Source organism: Larimichthys crocea, chromosome X (genome assembly GCF_000972845.2).
Source record: "Larimichthys crocea isolate SSNF chromosome X, L_crocea_2.0, whole genome shotgun sequence".
NCBI lineage: Eukaryota > Metazoa > Chordata > Actinopteri > Sciaenidae > Larimichthys > Larimichthys crocea.
Window position 1 is genome coordinate 12,396,544 of NC_040020.1, and position 16,239 is coordinate 12,412,782.

The 16,239-nt window shown below is 38.0% G+C and overlaps 2 protein-coding genes across 2 annotated transcripts; both read right to left on the reverse strand.

Annotated features, from left to right (window-relative positions):
• Positions 1–3,598: 3,598 nt before the first annotated feature.
• LOC104922125 (pancreatic secretory granule membrane major glycoprotein GP2-like) lies at positions 3,599–5,910 on the reverse strand. Its single transcript, XM_027282554.1, has 5 exons — positions 5,816–5,910; positions 4,221–4,463; positions 3,949–4,108; positions 3,759–3,834; positions 3,599–3,657 (listed from the first exon to the last, which is right to left on the reverse strand). Exons 1-5 carry the CDS (start codon positions 5,908–5,910, stop codon positions 3,647–3,649), a joined length of 585 nt encoding a protein of 194 aa, XP_027138355.1. The 3' UTR covers positions 3,599–3,646.
• Positions 5,911–6,950: 1,040 nt separating this feature from the next.
• Positions 6,951–12,158, reverse strand: LOC113746533 (deleted in malignant brain tumors 1 protein-like). The gene is made up of 4 exons (XM_027282555.1): positions 12,095–12,158; positions 9,598–9,912; positions 9,236–9,526; positions 6,951–6,955 (listed from the first exon to the last, which is right to left on the reverse strand). Exons 1-4 carry the CDS (start codon positions 12,156–12,158, stop codon positions 6,951–6,953), a joined length of 675 nt encoding a protein of 224 aa, XP_027138356.1.
• Between the last annotated feature and the right edge of the window lie 4,081 nt (positions 12,159–16,239).

The following is a 16,239-nucleotide window of genomic DNA, read 5'->3' on the forward strand; positions in this document are numbered from 1 at the left end:
GATTTACACCTTGGACAATATCGAGAGTTGTCTGATTTATGTTTATGCAGCTTTCGGGGTGTAATAAGTCCTGTGCATCAATTGTATTGAGTTAGTATGTGTCTACTATTATAGGAGAAGCGTTGGGCTTTTTCACATAAATCAATCCAATCTTCATCTTCAAATCATGATTAAGATCTCCTCCACTTTCTTCTAGCCTGAGCATCTTTTCCCACAACAGTTAATCCATTGTACATGTGAGATATAAATCCTGAGTTCCTTTTGCACCAGTGTATTATCCAGGGGGTGCTGTGACAGGTAGAAGTCTGCCCCCCCTGTCTGATCGAAATAATGCCTAAGTTATAGAAATTTGAAAAAAATGCCTCTGGTCGAGGCCAAATGATTTAAACCTGGATGTGTTTTCCTAATCTTAACGAGAGTTTTTAGAGAATATTTTATAATCTGTAGTTAAAAGTGAGTTGGTCTGTATGAATACATAATTTCGGGTCTTTCCCTGGTTTAGGTAGAACTGTTATTAGCGCAGTTCTAGAAATTCTGGTAGTTTTCCAATTTCAATGCATGATTATACATTATCGTAAAGGTTGAGCAGTTTGGGCAGGAAAGCCTTAAAAAATTCAGCAGGAAAACCGTCCAGACCGGGGTTTACCTGACTTATCTGGGAAATGGCTTCTGATATTCTTCCCTGTTAAATACTCCCTCCAGGCTCTCCAGCTTCCTCATTAAGCTTCTCAAGGTTGTATTTATCTAAAAAAATTTAGTTTTCAGGAAAGCTACCTGTATTTATAGAGTACTCATAAAATTGCCTAAAATTTGTTTATTCTTTCAGGTTAGTAATTGTATTAGCACCTGATTTAAGATATGTATTTCTCTTTGGGCTTCTTCTCTACGATCTGCCAGGGAAGATTTGACGGCTCTGTCTCCCTGCTCATAAAATCTATGCTTCGTCCTTCTCATTGCATTCTCTATTTTTTGAGTGGTTTGTAGTGTTATATTCTAGTTGTTTTTGACCTAGTCTAACTTCCGTGTTCGTGTGAGATTAGATGCTCCCTCTCGAGTTGTTTTATTTCTTCTTCTAGGGATTCCACTTTTGATCTTAAGCCCATTGATTCCCAAACAACATCAGGTGAGGCAGAGTTCTGATTCTTCTAAAAAAAAAAAAGGTCAAATGTGTATTAACAAATTCAGTAAAAAAGAGTAGTAGAGTAGAGAAAGAGTATTCCCGGGTTAAATGGTTCTGCTTACGCCATATATCACAGAGGCCAAAATTTCGGAGCTCCACTTTCAATGCTTTTGCTGCTTGTGTTAGAGTTGTCTGTTTGGCTGATGATCTGTCTAGAACAGGGTCGAGTACTAAATTGAAATCTCCCCTGATAAAAGTTTCACCGGAGGAGCTTGTCAAGTTGAAAAAAATGTTGTGGAAGAACTGGGATCATCATAATTGGGTGCATAATTTACAAGAGTGATGGATTGGGAGAAAATGGAGCCTTGTATAACAACCCATCGCCCTCCTTTGTCTCCATAGGTGGAAGTTAATCGGAAAGGGACATTTTATTGATATTATATATATATATATAGTATGGCTATCCTCTAGGTCGTGAGGTATAGGAAGAAAAGAACACTTGGTTATAACCCCCTTGCTTCAATTTAGCATGTTCCGTGTCATTCAGGGGTTTCCTGCAGTAGGGCTATATCAGTTTGGTGTTGCTTCAAGTAGCTAGTAATACACCTCCTTTTTATACAGTGATGATGCCTTTAACATTGAGGGTTAAACATCTATATTGTATGGGTGTATTAGTCATTATTTAATTGATATATGTGTCGAGTTGACACAGCTGAATCTGTAATACCAACAAAACAAAAAAAACAAAAAAAAAGACGAATGAATGAACCAGTAAGAAACTAACCCCTATTACTTTGAACTCTTCCCTTACTGAGGTCTTCTTACCTACGATAAACTTGCATGGTGATGAGAGCATCATGAACCCTAGGCTGTCATCAGCCCTCCAGTAAGAGTATGTTCATATAGGGTCTCTGAATAGACCCTCGACAATTAAGAACTACGTGGCATTAACCCGTAGTTCTTACCTAATACCTCATTTTGTTGTATTATAATTAATCAAAATCCAGAACATAAATGACTTTGTTTTTATCAAATACAGCTGGTTTATTTTACTTCCTGTCCCTTCATGAGCTGGGTCATAACAGATGTCTTAAAATCACATTTCAAATGATACTGTCATGCATACAAATAATTATTTTGCCAATCTAGCTGTGTGCAAATTCAGGAGTTGGTGAATAAGTTTGAGTAAAAATCTTCCAATGACTTAAAGTGGTGAGTATGAAGATCATATGAAGCAATCATTGATAAAACACCTAAATGAGTCACTGTATTAATGCAATATTGCATAAAAATAGTTATTAAAATAGTCATATATAAAACACACACACACACACAAAAGGTATATAAAGTCATATCCAGTATATATTCTGTATATTCTATGTTCTTATCATGGTAGTATTGGAAATAGACAAAAAAGAGGAAAACTATTGGTACCTTGCCTTTATTATTTAACCATATATATTTTTGATTGTTGTATAGTAACAAAACAATTCCAAAGATGATAGAATGACACAATTTAATTATACAATATAACATCATTTTATATTTGTACAGTATGTCTCATTAATTAAAAAAAAACATCAAACAGAATCACAATATGAAATGTGATTTATGTGATTTATGTGATTTTTGTGATTTATGTGATTTATGTGATTTATTACTGGTTGTTATCAGCTCACTCAGGTTACTGACCCCTGAAGATGAAACAGAGGAAAAAGAAACATGGTATTAATTCCATAAAAGTTTCATTTTGTTGAGAAATCATATGCTGAGACCTCATTTTAATGCATACTCACAGATAATTGGTCCAATGGTGAGGGGCTTCAGAGGCCAGAGGTGGAAACAGAGCGGGACCTCCGACTGTGCAAGACTAAGTGGTGGAGAGAGCAGGAAAAAAATGGGAGACACCATCAAAATCCAGTGTTTTAAGCAGCACTGATATCATTTACAATGCTATAGATGAAGAGAAAGGTGTGACTTACGGGAACACAAGAGGAGTTCTTTTGGTTACACAAGCTGAGGCGCAATGAAGGAAAGTGTCTTGGTATTCACCTGGGAGCAGGAAGAGCAGGGCAGTGAAGCGAGCATGGAGGGACAAGCCGCTCTAGTCACTGACACCTGTCTGCGGTCAGTGGGAACACCTGGCAGAGATGATGGAAAGGGTCATCGGGCCATTGCACTTTAATATACATACATAAACTTTTCTCCATTTCCATTAACTCCACAAACCATCTTTTTAATAGGATATGTCTTATACGGTATATAAAACATGTTCTCATCACAGTAGTATTTAAAATAGACACAGAAAAGAAGAAAAATGTTTGTAACTTGCCTTTATTTCTAAACTCTAAAATGACATAATTTAATTATACAATATAACATCATTTTTATATTGTATGCCTATTGAATAAAAGAAACAAATCACAATATGAAATGTGATTTATGTGATTTATGTGATTTATGTGATTTGTGTGATTTATGTGATGTCATTTGTTTTTATTACTGGTTGTAATCAGCTCACTCAGGTTACTTGACCCCTGAAGATGAAACAGAGGAAAAAGAAACATGCTTATTAATTCCATAAAGTTCATTTTGTTGAGACATCATATGCTGAGACCTCATTTTAATGCATACTCACAGATAATTGGTCCAATGGTGAGGGGCTTCAGAGGCTCAGAGGTGGAAACAGAGCGGGACCTCCTACTTGTGCAAGACTAAGTGTTGGGAGAGAGCAGGAAAAAAATGAGAGACACCATCAAAATCCAGTGTTTAAGCAGCACTGATCATACATTTACAATGCTATAGATGAAGTGAAAGGTGTGACTTACTGGAACACAAGAGGAGTTCCTTTGGTTACACAAGCTGAGGCTGCAATGAAGGAAAGTGTCTTGGTATTCATCCTGGAGCAGGAAGAGCAGGGCAGTGAAGCGAGCATGGAGGGACAAGCCGCTCTCAGTCACTGACACCTGTCTGCGGTCAGTTGGACACCTGGCAGAGATGATGGATATTGATGTGCATTGCACATCAATATACAATAAACTTTTCTCCATTTCCATTATACTCCACAAACCATCTGCTGAGGCCCAAGTTAGACACTTACTTGTTCTGAATGAAATAGTATTGCACGGGATCATCAGGGTTTGATGAGTTAGTGGCATAGCAGTCCTCCAGAACGACTACAAAGGGTGAATCCACCTCCTCCACAGACACACCCACGTACAATGGTGAACCCACTGGCAAGATGATCTGGCCTGATGGATACGTGTCATTGTAGTTGGAGTTGCGGAACAGAGACATGGAGGCATTGGCTTTGGAGCCCAAGCCTGAAATGGCATCTGCCAGCCTGTGAAGAAAATATGTTTTTTGTTAAAATAGGTAAGTATTTTTTATTTCTCATATTCTTTTATTATTCCAGAAAGTACTGGACATTTCAGGGTGTATTAAGATGTCTCTTGATTAAGGAAAAATATTTTTAAATGGTATGTCCGTCATTTACAAACAATAGGCAGCAACATAAAAATGTTTGTTTTTTTACTAGATAGCTGTAGCGTATAACCATCAGTCAGGCTTCTTAGGTGCATCCGGAGTCTGAGGTACCCGAAGTTTCCAGTCCCCAAACCATAGGGGACACCATGCTGCTGCCACTAACTATCTGCCATAAATTCTACTTTTCCGAAGCTTATAATGTTTCAGTTTTTGTTTTTAGAGAGGTATTACTCTAACTGTTGTGTTTACTAATGAGGTTTCAATAATAAACATAATAGTTTGATTAATACCTCTCTGACATTGTCCACAAAAACTCAAAATTTATAAGTTTGCAAAAGTAGAATTTATGGCAGAGATGTTGTACTGGATCACATTGGATCGACAAGTGTACCTAATGAAGTGGTTAGTCAGTGTATTATCATCACTGACATCTAGAGGGCATAAGCATAACTGCGTTTTTTATCTATCCTTATTTATCTTTTATCTGTAAATTAACATGCAAAATATTATTTTAACTATTATGTCATTGATATTATTGTTATTTATCTTTTTGTACAGAAAGATTACTATATTATTTATACAGTATTTCTTTAATTACAAACAAATTTAACAAAAATGACAATAACTATCTCTAAATAAATATGTTGTTCATATATAGATGTTGATGTCCATAATAAAGAGTTAACATTTTTCTTTGTAATTCTAAAGTAAATCTTGTTAGATTTACATGAAAGTGTTGTCATATCTGTTATCCTCCTGTTTTGTCTTTTAGGTCTCCGCCTTCCCCGGTGTGTCATCCCTGCTCCCTGCTTCCCTCTATTTAGTCTCTGTGCTCCCTTTATTTGTCACCAGTTCGTCTTGTACTGTACAGCGTTCCAGCGTCTCTTTGTCTAGTATTCTTGTCCTTTGATTACCTGATCTTCGACCTCAAGCCTGTTTTTCTGACCATGATTTTTGCCTTCCGGATTTGTACTGTTGCCTGTACTTGTGTTTTTCTAGTTGGACTAGTAAAACCTTTTTGAACCACCACCTCTGTCTCAGAGTCTGCATTGTGAATCCTTCTGTGAGCCTCTACTGATAAGTGTACCTTTACATTCCAAACTTTTATATTTATGTATACTTTTACATTACACAACTCTAATTCTGTATTACTTATACACATCGGTATTTTACAACTGGTGACATTTAATCAAAGGCTACGATACTTACGACAGGAATGGACTAATAGCCACGTTCAGGCTTGCGTCTGTGTCCAGAAGAAACGCACAAGAGAAGGGAAGACGAGCAGGAAGGCCGAAGGACATGTTGTTTCCGGGGTAGATAAATAAATTGTTGGAGTAGATGGCATGTGTGCTGTTGGTCTGAAAGGCAGAGGATAGTTTAATTATTAGTCACTTTAATTATTATGTCAGCTTGAGTGGTTCAAGAAACTGTCCTTCAGGGTTAAGACAGTGTAAGATCATGAATACTAAGTCCCTGGCCTCCTTCCCGTCCTATTTTAGGGACCAATTATCCCATCTTAATTATAATAATAATAAGTAGATGAACATAGATGCCAAGAAAAATGGCCACCTGGCTATAATATATTCACTACGTGTATATTGAGTGGAGACACGATAACAAGACGGGTATTGCACAGGACTTCTCTTTACTGTTCACTTGGCGCGCACGCACGCACAGAGAGGGACACACAGGTAGGCAGCTATGGAAGCCCAAAGGCAAACATGAACTCACAACAATACATTACACTGGCATGCTTCAAAAAGGGCATCAACTGATACCTTAACCACACATACAACAATGGAGAGAGGAACAAAAACAAAGACCTGGAAGACTATAGTAATATGGTTTGATATCACCAGAACACACCAACATAAACAACAGATCAGATAATGATACATTGGAGCATTGCTGTCCTAAGTGAGCTGAAAGCAGGTGACGATACAATGTGTAAAAAAAGCAACAAAACAAGAAGTGAAGTCTTTACCTTTAGTGTGTTTCCACAGACACCTTCTCTGGCCTCCACTTCGTACCACACTACATCACCATGCACTCTGAACTGCGAGCAGTTTCTAGCTGCCAGGTTGCCAGAAAATGGGTCAAAACCAGAGGAAGCCACACCAGTCAAATTCAGCCCTATTTGGAGTTTATCACGGCCACAAATGAGCTGAGGAGGCTGGACTAAAGAAAAAGAGATAATCACAAAATATAAGTGAGAGAAGGGAGATAAGATGGTTTTCCGCTCACGGTAGAGATGTCAAACTCGGATCCTTTTAGGGATGAGATTTGAGTCATTTGTCCATAAGCATATACATTCTACCAGTGAAACACAAGTCTGCTTGTCTTAGACTACAAATAGGATAAATAAATTAAAATTTGAGGGCTATTATACGAGGAGGGCAGTGTACTGTTTGTGCATTTGAAATTTTGATGCAGGAAATAAAACTTTGCATTTTCATCTTATAAAAAATTCTCTAACATTAATTATGAGGCTGTAAGTAGTTCACAATGTTTTTATTTAGCTGCATCACATTCAACTGACACAAATACAGTATAATATTCTCATAACTCACAGTCAGCATCACTCATTCAACTGTAAATACAGTAAATGACAGAATAGAAATGTGGCGAATATAACTCCATAATTACTGATGACAGGTTATACTAACACATAATGTTGCAAATAAAATGCTCCTCTCACAGAGTTTAGGCTATATTAGCCACCATAGTTTATTAACACTTAACTGTGTTAAGTGCAGAGAATAAGAGTATTATTAACGACACATAATGCTGCAGTTAAAATTATGTTAATAATGTTAGGTACCTTTTCGCATTGTTTTTAGCCCATGAGCTATATTAGCCTCAGCTACATAAAAGTTTCTATCATCTTGTTTGTTTGCTGTATTTATCTGAATCAGAATCTGAATCCGGGTTTGTGTTACTGAGTCTGCAGGAAGACCTGCTGAGTAGTCTGAGTCTATCGGATCAGCGAGCGATCCACTGCTCTCCTGAGTCTTTTGATTCATTTGATTCTTGGATGTTTTCGGCTCTGTACGGATTTACTCGATGCACCTGAATCTGTGCTACTGTGTCTGAGTCTCCTCTGCATAAAGTTACACTGACCTGCAGTCAACTCAGCTGAGTCCTGACTCCCGAAGCTATGTTAGCGGCGGAAACGACTGCTTTTGTCAACAACAAGAGACATACTGTAATGAGATTGTACAGGTTAAAAGGAGAGGAGTGAATGGTGCATTTTATCGTTTTAATTTGCATATGTGTGGCTGTTGTCCAGGTTAATAGAGATTGTGAGTCATGAATCCCGATTCAGTTAGAGGATCTTACTCTTTTAACCTGCTGGTGCTAATTTTCCCTAAAAAATAGTGATTGCATGGACATTTAGTAAACTAAAATCTGTTGAAGGAGACGACAGCGAACAAGAGTGAGACCCGTGCGGGCTGCAGTGTTTCCAAAGATGATGGCGCGCACCTGAGGCCTTTATTCTTTTTTTTTGGCCTTTTATGCCTTTATTGATAGTACAGCTGAAGATAGACAGGAAGCAGGGGGCAGAGAGAGGGGGAGTGACACGCAGTAAATTAGCCGTCCGATGCGGGATTCAAACCGGGGCCAGCTGCAGCGAGGACTGTAGCCTCCACACACGGGGCGGCCGCTTAACCCACTACGCTACCTACCGCCCCGATGCCTTTATTCTTTTCTTCTTCTCCAGCTGGTTTGTTCTCTGCCTGCTGTTTAGTACTTAGACTGTTTAGAGGACTGACTCCTACCTGCCCAGGTTGGATGCCATATTGTTTTTAAATGGGTGAAGAAACACTGGTAAACTGCAAATATCAGGCCTGCAACATGTTTTGCCAGCTCTTTTGGGTTATAGAATTTTTTTTTTTTTTTTTTTGTGGTACCACAGGTAATTAATCTATATTGATATAAAAGGTAACTGACAATGTTTTGGTTAAAGGTATTTCAATTTGTGTTTTATTGTAAAACAAAGTCACAAAGGTATTGAAATTTGGGTTTGGATCAATTTCAAGGTTATTTTTGATTATTTTATTTCCTGAAGCCAATTTTAAGGGTTATAGATTAATTTTGGGTTCACTGATTGTAACTGAATGAATTTTGGTAACTGAATGTGTGAGTTAAAGGTTTAAAGACTGAACTGAAAGTACTTAAAGGAAATCTGTATATTTGTGTAACAGAAAAACAGAATTTACAAACAAAACAAAAGAAAATATTATTTTATTTATTTTTACATTGTTTTTAAAATTTATTTGTTTTGTAAATAAAATCATTCAGGATTCAGGATAATTGGATTTAAAGTACAGTGGTTTTGTGTCCTTGATTCATCTAAGTACTTGAAAGTAGAACGTAGATATTAAATAGAAATACTACTTACAGAAATCCATAAGAACTCAGGCCCCTTAAAACGGTACAGTACGGTAGGTGTTGGCGAGTCATTTAGCCTTAATTCATAGAATAGGGGTTACACATGCTACAACTATTCAAATAGAAAAAGAAACCTACTTTCACAAACAACACTGGCATCTTCAGTGTGTTGACAGTTGCTGACCCCAAGACCTGGATGTCTGCAGTCTGTTATCAATGATTCATTTCCATAACAATTGACATTGTCCAACCAGATGGGTCCACTGCCGGCTCCATAAGCTGCATTCAGCGGTGCTGCACGAGCAATGCCACAGCCCAGCTCCCTACATACCACCTGAGCATCATTTAGGTCCCAGTTATCGTCACACACTGTCCCCCACTGTCCATCATGGTAGACCTCCACTCTGCCAGAGCAACGGTTGCCAGAGTTGACCAACCTCACTGGTGGATCTAAAACATGCAACACAATTTTATTGATATGAGATAAAACATGGAATTCAAACGACTTCATTAAGATGATGATGTCTTTAAAAAAACTACATACAACATTAACACAGAGGAATTTAATTGCTTTAGCTGTACAAATTTGTGTTTACCGTCACAGACAACACCAGCATCCTCATGGTGACCACAGTTGTGAGTTCCAATCCCTGCGTGGCTGCACTCCGTGAGCTTTGATTCTGTTCCTGTGCACGAGACATCATCCAACCAGATGGGCCCTGTGCCTTGTCCAAAATGAGCACCCGATTGTGCTGACAGAACCATGCCACAGCCCAGCTGTCTACACACCACCTGAGCATCATTTAGGTCCCAGAAATCATCACACACTGTCCCCCACTGTTCATCATGGAAAAGCTCCACTCTGCCAGAGCAGCGGGTGCCAGAGTTGACCAACCTCACTGGTAAACCAGCTAAAACATGAAATACAATTTTGTTGATATGAGATAAAACCTGGAATTCCGATATTATAATATTATGATATTATATCCAGTACAAGTACTTAGACAACAATATGCAGTTTAGCATCTACACAGAAGTGCAAACTAGTGCACAGTATGTGCATATAATCAGGATATATAAATAACAATGTTGATATAAATATGAATATGTTATAGGGTTTATACAGTATAACAGTATAGACAGAGTGAAATTAATATAAATTTTTTTTATACAGCTTGGCAGCAGCAGCAATTTCTCCTAAAATAAAAGTAATTTCAGGTGTAAATCTATATAGTGTGTGTTAATTAAACTATGTATGGTATCAACAGAATTATCAGTGATTGTGAAGTGCGTGTGTAAATACAAGTATCAAGTTGGTTGAGAATATATACAGAAGACAGAGCATACAGAATAAACAGCTGGGTGTGAATATACAGTATAGATGTGAATGTACAGCATAGATGGTAGCATAGAATACATAATGTATACACTAGGGTTGCACATCTCTCTCTGATAAAAGTGGACACTGATCTTAAATTTGACAGCCAGATTAAAGCTGTGGTGAAGTCCAGCTTTTTTCAGTTAAGGCAGCTGGCTAAAATCAAACCAGTCCTTCAGAGACAGCACTGCCTAAAGCTAGGCTTAAGCTCAGAGGGGATAGAGCGTTCGCTGTTGTCTGCTGCACATTAGACAGGCCTCCCCTCTGTCTCATTTTAAAACCCTTCTCAAAACCCACCTCTTCTCATTGGCTTTTAACACCATGTAGATGGCTTATTTTATGTGTATACATGCATATTTTTATTTACTTAATTTATGTTTATTTTATTTATTTTATCTTGTGCGGGTAGTGCTTTTTATTCATTTTATTTTATTTTTATTGTCTTCTACCTTTCTATTATCTACTTCATGTTTTTATTGTGTTTCTATTGTCTTATTTATTGTGTTCTATCTTGTTGTACAGCACTTTGAAAACCTTGTGTTTGCTAAAATCGTGCTATATGGATAAAAAAGTGGATAGGATAAACGATTCGATACACATCTAAATACACAGGTTACGATACGATTCAAAAGATATACTTTTATTACAGACTGATTCGATACAGTGTAAAAATGATCTGATTTGATTTGATTCTACGGTTAATATTTATTGTAGATATTTTATAAAATAAAGAAGCTATCTATATCTATATCTATACTATATGAAAGTAACTATCTTACAGTACAGTACAATATTTCCTTTTCAAATATGTAGAGATGTGTATAAGACCACATATCATAACACATAACAAAATCACATGTCAAAGTATTTATTTTTAGACATGGACCAAAAAAATTCTGGCTGAAGCGACGTCATTTGTTGGAGAGAATATGGTGGATTTTCGGTCGTAAAAAAGACAAAAGCGAAACTAATTAACTATGGAGTTATTTTTGTCTCAAATATATCCGTAAACGTAAAAATAACTCCATACATCTATGCAGAGTTAAGCAGGTTGACAGCTGACGGGACGAAACTGTTCCTAAGCCTGCTGGTTCTGGAGCAGAGACATGTAGCACCTCCCAGAGGGGAGGAGGGTAAACAGTCTGTGACCTGGGTGAGAGCTGTCCCTGGCAATGCTGCGTGCCCTCCACAGACAGCACGATTAATGATATGACTAATTATTTATTCAGTTATTTATTTATTTATTTTATTATTTTTGATGACCCTGTCCACAGCAGTGCTTTGCTCAACTTCCATGCCAGGACTCTCCTTGAAGCTGAACAATCCCTTTCATACTGCACCTGTTTCATGTTGTTTATTATTACACAGGTATGTCGAGTGCCAAAACAATGTTCAGACTAACTTTTTTTTTTACACAAATGATGTGCAAGACATGAGTTAATATAAGAATTATATCGGATTAATGAATCACTGGGATAGGAATATGAAATCACTGAGGAAAGTTCATGTTTACAAGCGTCCTTTTTTTCTGGCACATCACTGCTGGTGCCAACAGTTTGGATTTTGTTAAGACACCTTGTAATTTGAGGCTTTTATTTGAAATATGTCAGAACATGACACAAACAATGAAAAAGATCCACAAATTGGAAGGCACAGTTACACAGTAAATGTGTGACCTAATGCCTAACCCAAGATGAGAAGATTTGAAGACTTACCTGATGCGCTTTCTGTAAAAATCTGCAAGCTTAGGAGCCACACCAAACCACTAGACAGCCCCATCATGAACCACATCCACGACAACAAACTAAAAACACCTGCCACCAATGTTCCTATGTATAACCTTGCTTGCAGAGCTAGGTGTGCGGTTTCTTTCCCCTGATTGGTCGCAGCTCATGAGATGTGGCCACCTGCATCATCAATTCCTGGAGACCTGGAGGATCCTGATTGGAGCGGCACCCGGTCCGACCCTCTTTCTTCAGAAGGAGCGCCCCTTTAAACCTAGCGGTGAAGAGGTACAATGGCTGACCCTGAGGAAAACTCTGCCGGACAGATCAGACGGATGAACGTCTGAAATCGTTGAAGCGATCCCAAGAAAGAGGCTTCTTTCTGGGCAAAGACAAGATAGCATTAATTCAAGTGTTTTCAAGTGTCAACATTGTGAACTCATGGTTATACCAGCACTATACTGTGCGTTATAATTCAGTTCCTCCAGTATCTCTTTCACTGTGTTTGTGGCAGTTTCTCTGTGTTCAATGCACCCACATTGCACAGTGATCAATTGGATGATAAAATACATTTACTGTGTGTTGTTGTGGTGGTTCAGATCTTTTGGGGATTTCGCTTTGTGTGCTTTCCTCTTTCTCTCTTTACTGGCCCGCACACACATCTATCCCACACACGCACACATGTCCCATGGCGATGCGTGCATGTGGGGGATAGTTCATTTCACGCCATCTTGTAGGTGTGTGAAACACCTCAATTTTTACCCCTTTGTTAGGTCTTGTGACCTTGGCTGCCATCTTCAGTACATGTCTTTGGTGGACACACCACCAACTTGTGCCCCTTACTAGCTCCCCCAGTCATTCACACCTTTACATCCCTGGTTATTGACACAGTGTTAGTTGTGATAACCTCTGGTTTTGATGGTCAGTGTTCGGGTTCACTTCCTCTCTGTTCACTTTGTAATTGTTAAATAGTTGACAAATATTGGCATTTCCTAATAAATAACTTTGTTTTTATTAAATACAGCAGGTTCTATGTTACTTCCTGTTCCTACACGAGCTGGGTCGTAACGGATGTCTTTTTCATTTTCAAAATGATGCTGTCATGCATACAAATAACTATTTTGCCAGTCTTAGTTCAGGAAAACTGTGTGCGAATTCAGGAGTTGAATGAATGGAGTGTATAAGTTTTAGTAAAAATATTTCTATGACTTAGAGTGTGAGTATGAAGATCATATGAAGCAATCATTGATAAAACACCTAAATGAGTCATTGTATTAATGCATATGACATACAAAGAAATAGTTCAAACTCAAAATGAACTAAAATTAAATAGGACACACACACACACACACACACACACACACACACACACACACACACACACACACACACACACACACACAATCAACTGATACCATAACTACATCTACAACAATGGAGAGAGGAACAAAACAAAGACATGAGAGACTGATACGGTTTGGATATCACACAGGAACACCCAACACACACACACACACACACACACACACACACACACACACGGACGTGTATTGTGTTACACACCTGTTGCTGTTCCATTAATTTTGTAGTTGTATAAGGAATGTCTATGAAAAAAGTATTACTGGTTATTGACACAGTGTTAGTTGTGATAACCTCTGATTTTGATGGTCAGTGCTTGGGTTCACTTCCTCTCTATTCACTTTGTAAATGTTAAATAGTTGACAAATATTGGCATTTCCTAAGTCAACCTACCTTTAAGTCTGTTGTAGGGTTAGATTTTATGTTACTTCCTGTCCCTACAAGAGCTGGGTCATAACAGATGTCTTAAAATCACATTTTCAAAATGATGCTGTCATGCATACAAATAATTATTTTGCCAATTTTAGCTTAGGGAGACTGCATGTAAATTCAGGAGTTGGTGAATAAGTTTGAGCAAAAATCTTCCAATGACTTAAAGTGTGAGTATGAAGACCATATAAAGCAATCATTGATAAAACACCTAAATGAGTCACTGTATTAATGCATGTGGCAGGGATTCCCAAAGTGTGGTGCGCGCACCCCTGGGGTGCGTGAGCTGCTGCTAGGGGGTGCGCGAGATGAAAAATGATGAAAAACACAATTAGTGTTTTTCCCCACACAATAAAGACGTGTAAATAACCATTTCCGTTGTAAAAAATAAAATCTAAAACTGTAATTTAAATTAATAAATAAATGCAGGCTATTCAAAATGCACTTAAACCTTAAATCTTAAAATGAAGCAATAATATTACTGCGCACTGCGCGTAGAAGAAGAGAACCTCTTCTACGCATACATGCGCACCTGTGCCAAGTGCAGCCCCACCCGTCGCATTAATATGGGTAAGTATTTGGCCAAATGGTATTGATATTATTGCTACAAATATACTGGAAATACTCACACACTCCCCTCCCTGTTTCTCCCTCTCTCTCTCTCTCTCTCTCTCTCTCTCTCTCTCTCTCTCTTACTGCAGTGAATGGCATACATTTCAGAATATTACTGCAGACCTCCACTGGTTGAATCTTTGTCCTCATGTTGCGTAAATTCGATAAAGACTGAGAACACGATCAGTATTAAATGAGAACTTTATTCTTGGCCAAGGAGAGACAACAGTACGAGTACAACAGTCGCAAAGATCTCTCTGCTGCTAATACATTCAACTGCTACTTTTGTAGACATTTCTCCCCCTCCCTCTCCTCTGAGGTCATCAAAGGAGAGACCCTAAGTGCATCGGGGGGTTACCCTCGTAAATATCTGCTTTACTCCCCCTTCTACCCTGTGGCTGGTACCAACATCTCAGGTACAGAGAGAAATGCCAGGACACAAACATATCAAACCATTAGGAGGCAGTCTCCTAAGTAGGACACAGTTCATTCAAAGCTAAACACAAAAATCTAAATGTAGACTAAAGGTTACAAAGAATTTTTCCACTACACTCACACATGAATTAATTAGTAAACAATGACATAAAATCTTTCAATTCCCAGTCTATTGTATATATTGTTTTTATAGTAAACTTTTGTTTGGTCAGTGCACACATTTTCTCTTAAGCTATTACTCATAATCATAAGCCAACATCTCATAAGATGTCACAGGCCTATACATTTTATTGTGTACTATACAGAGTACTTCACTGCCTTTTCATTATCATTTAATTCTGACTTTATTGCACTGCTCTTTTTCTATGTATTTGTTTCAATTAGTTTTTCTGTTGTATTATTCTGTGTTTTTATTCTTAACCACCATAAATTTCATGTTTGGTTCTATGTCTATGCTAATTATATTCTTGTGCTGCTAGAACACCTAAGGACCACTAAATACTACCCTAACTCTTGAAATCTACAGTATAATCCAAGTCAAATTATTAAGTGATCAATGAGAAAACACACACACACACATACACACACACACCATGAGTCACAACATGATCAAATGTCCTTTACTCTCAAAGTCACTCAGTGTGACATTCACAATATGCCAGATACTTTTTTTTTGTTGCTTTATTTCATCACAAAAAATCCACATATCGTCAGGGTTGTGAAAAGTAAACTTGAATGGCTCCAGGATCACTTCTCTTTTATTGTCATCTAGTTCCTAGCAGCCTCTCTCTGTTCCTCCTCCCCCATGCTCAGAACGTCAGGCAGGTCCACTTTAGCTTAGAACAGTGGTTTGTTGGCCTCAACCTACTCTGCTGAATGTTTGCAATTATGAAGAATGCGATCTTCAACCGAGTCCTATGGAAAAGACAGATAGAAAGATGTCTATACCATAGCTGCCAGACCAACAGTATCTGACCAATAGATACTGTGAAAAAGCTTACGCCTTCCACTGGTGTGTCGACATCGGCAGGTCTGATGGCAGGTGAGACCTCTGCCTGCTGCTCTTCTTCCTGAAAATATATAGATAAGCAAAATTATCAGTTGTAATATTTAAAACACAAGCTCCAAAAAAGAAAAAAAAAGAAAAGATTCCATCATTGCCCTCCTCTAATAGGCCTACCTAGACATATTAGAGAGTTTAACAAATGTTAATTTTTAAATCCAGTCATGCATTATCTAGACATTATCTAGACATTTACCTATATACCTGAAACAAATGAAACTCAGACAGAACTCAAACA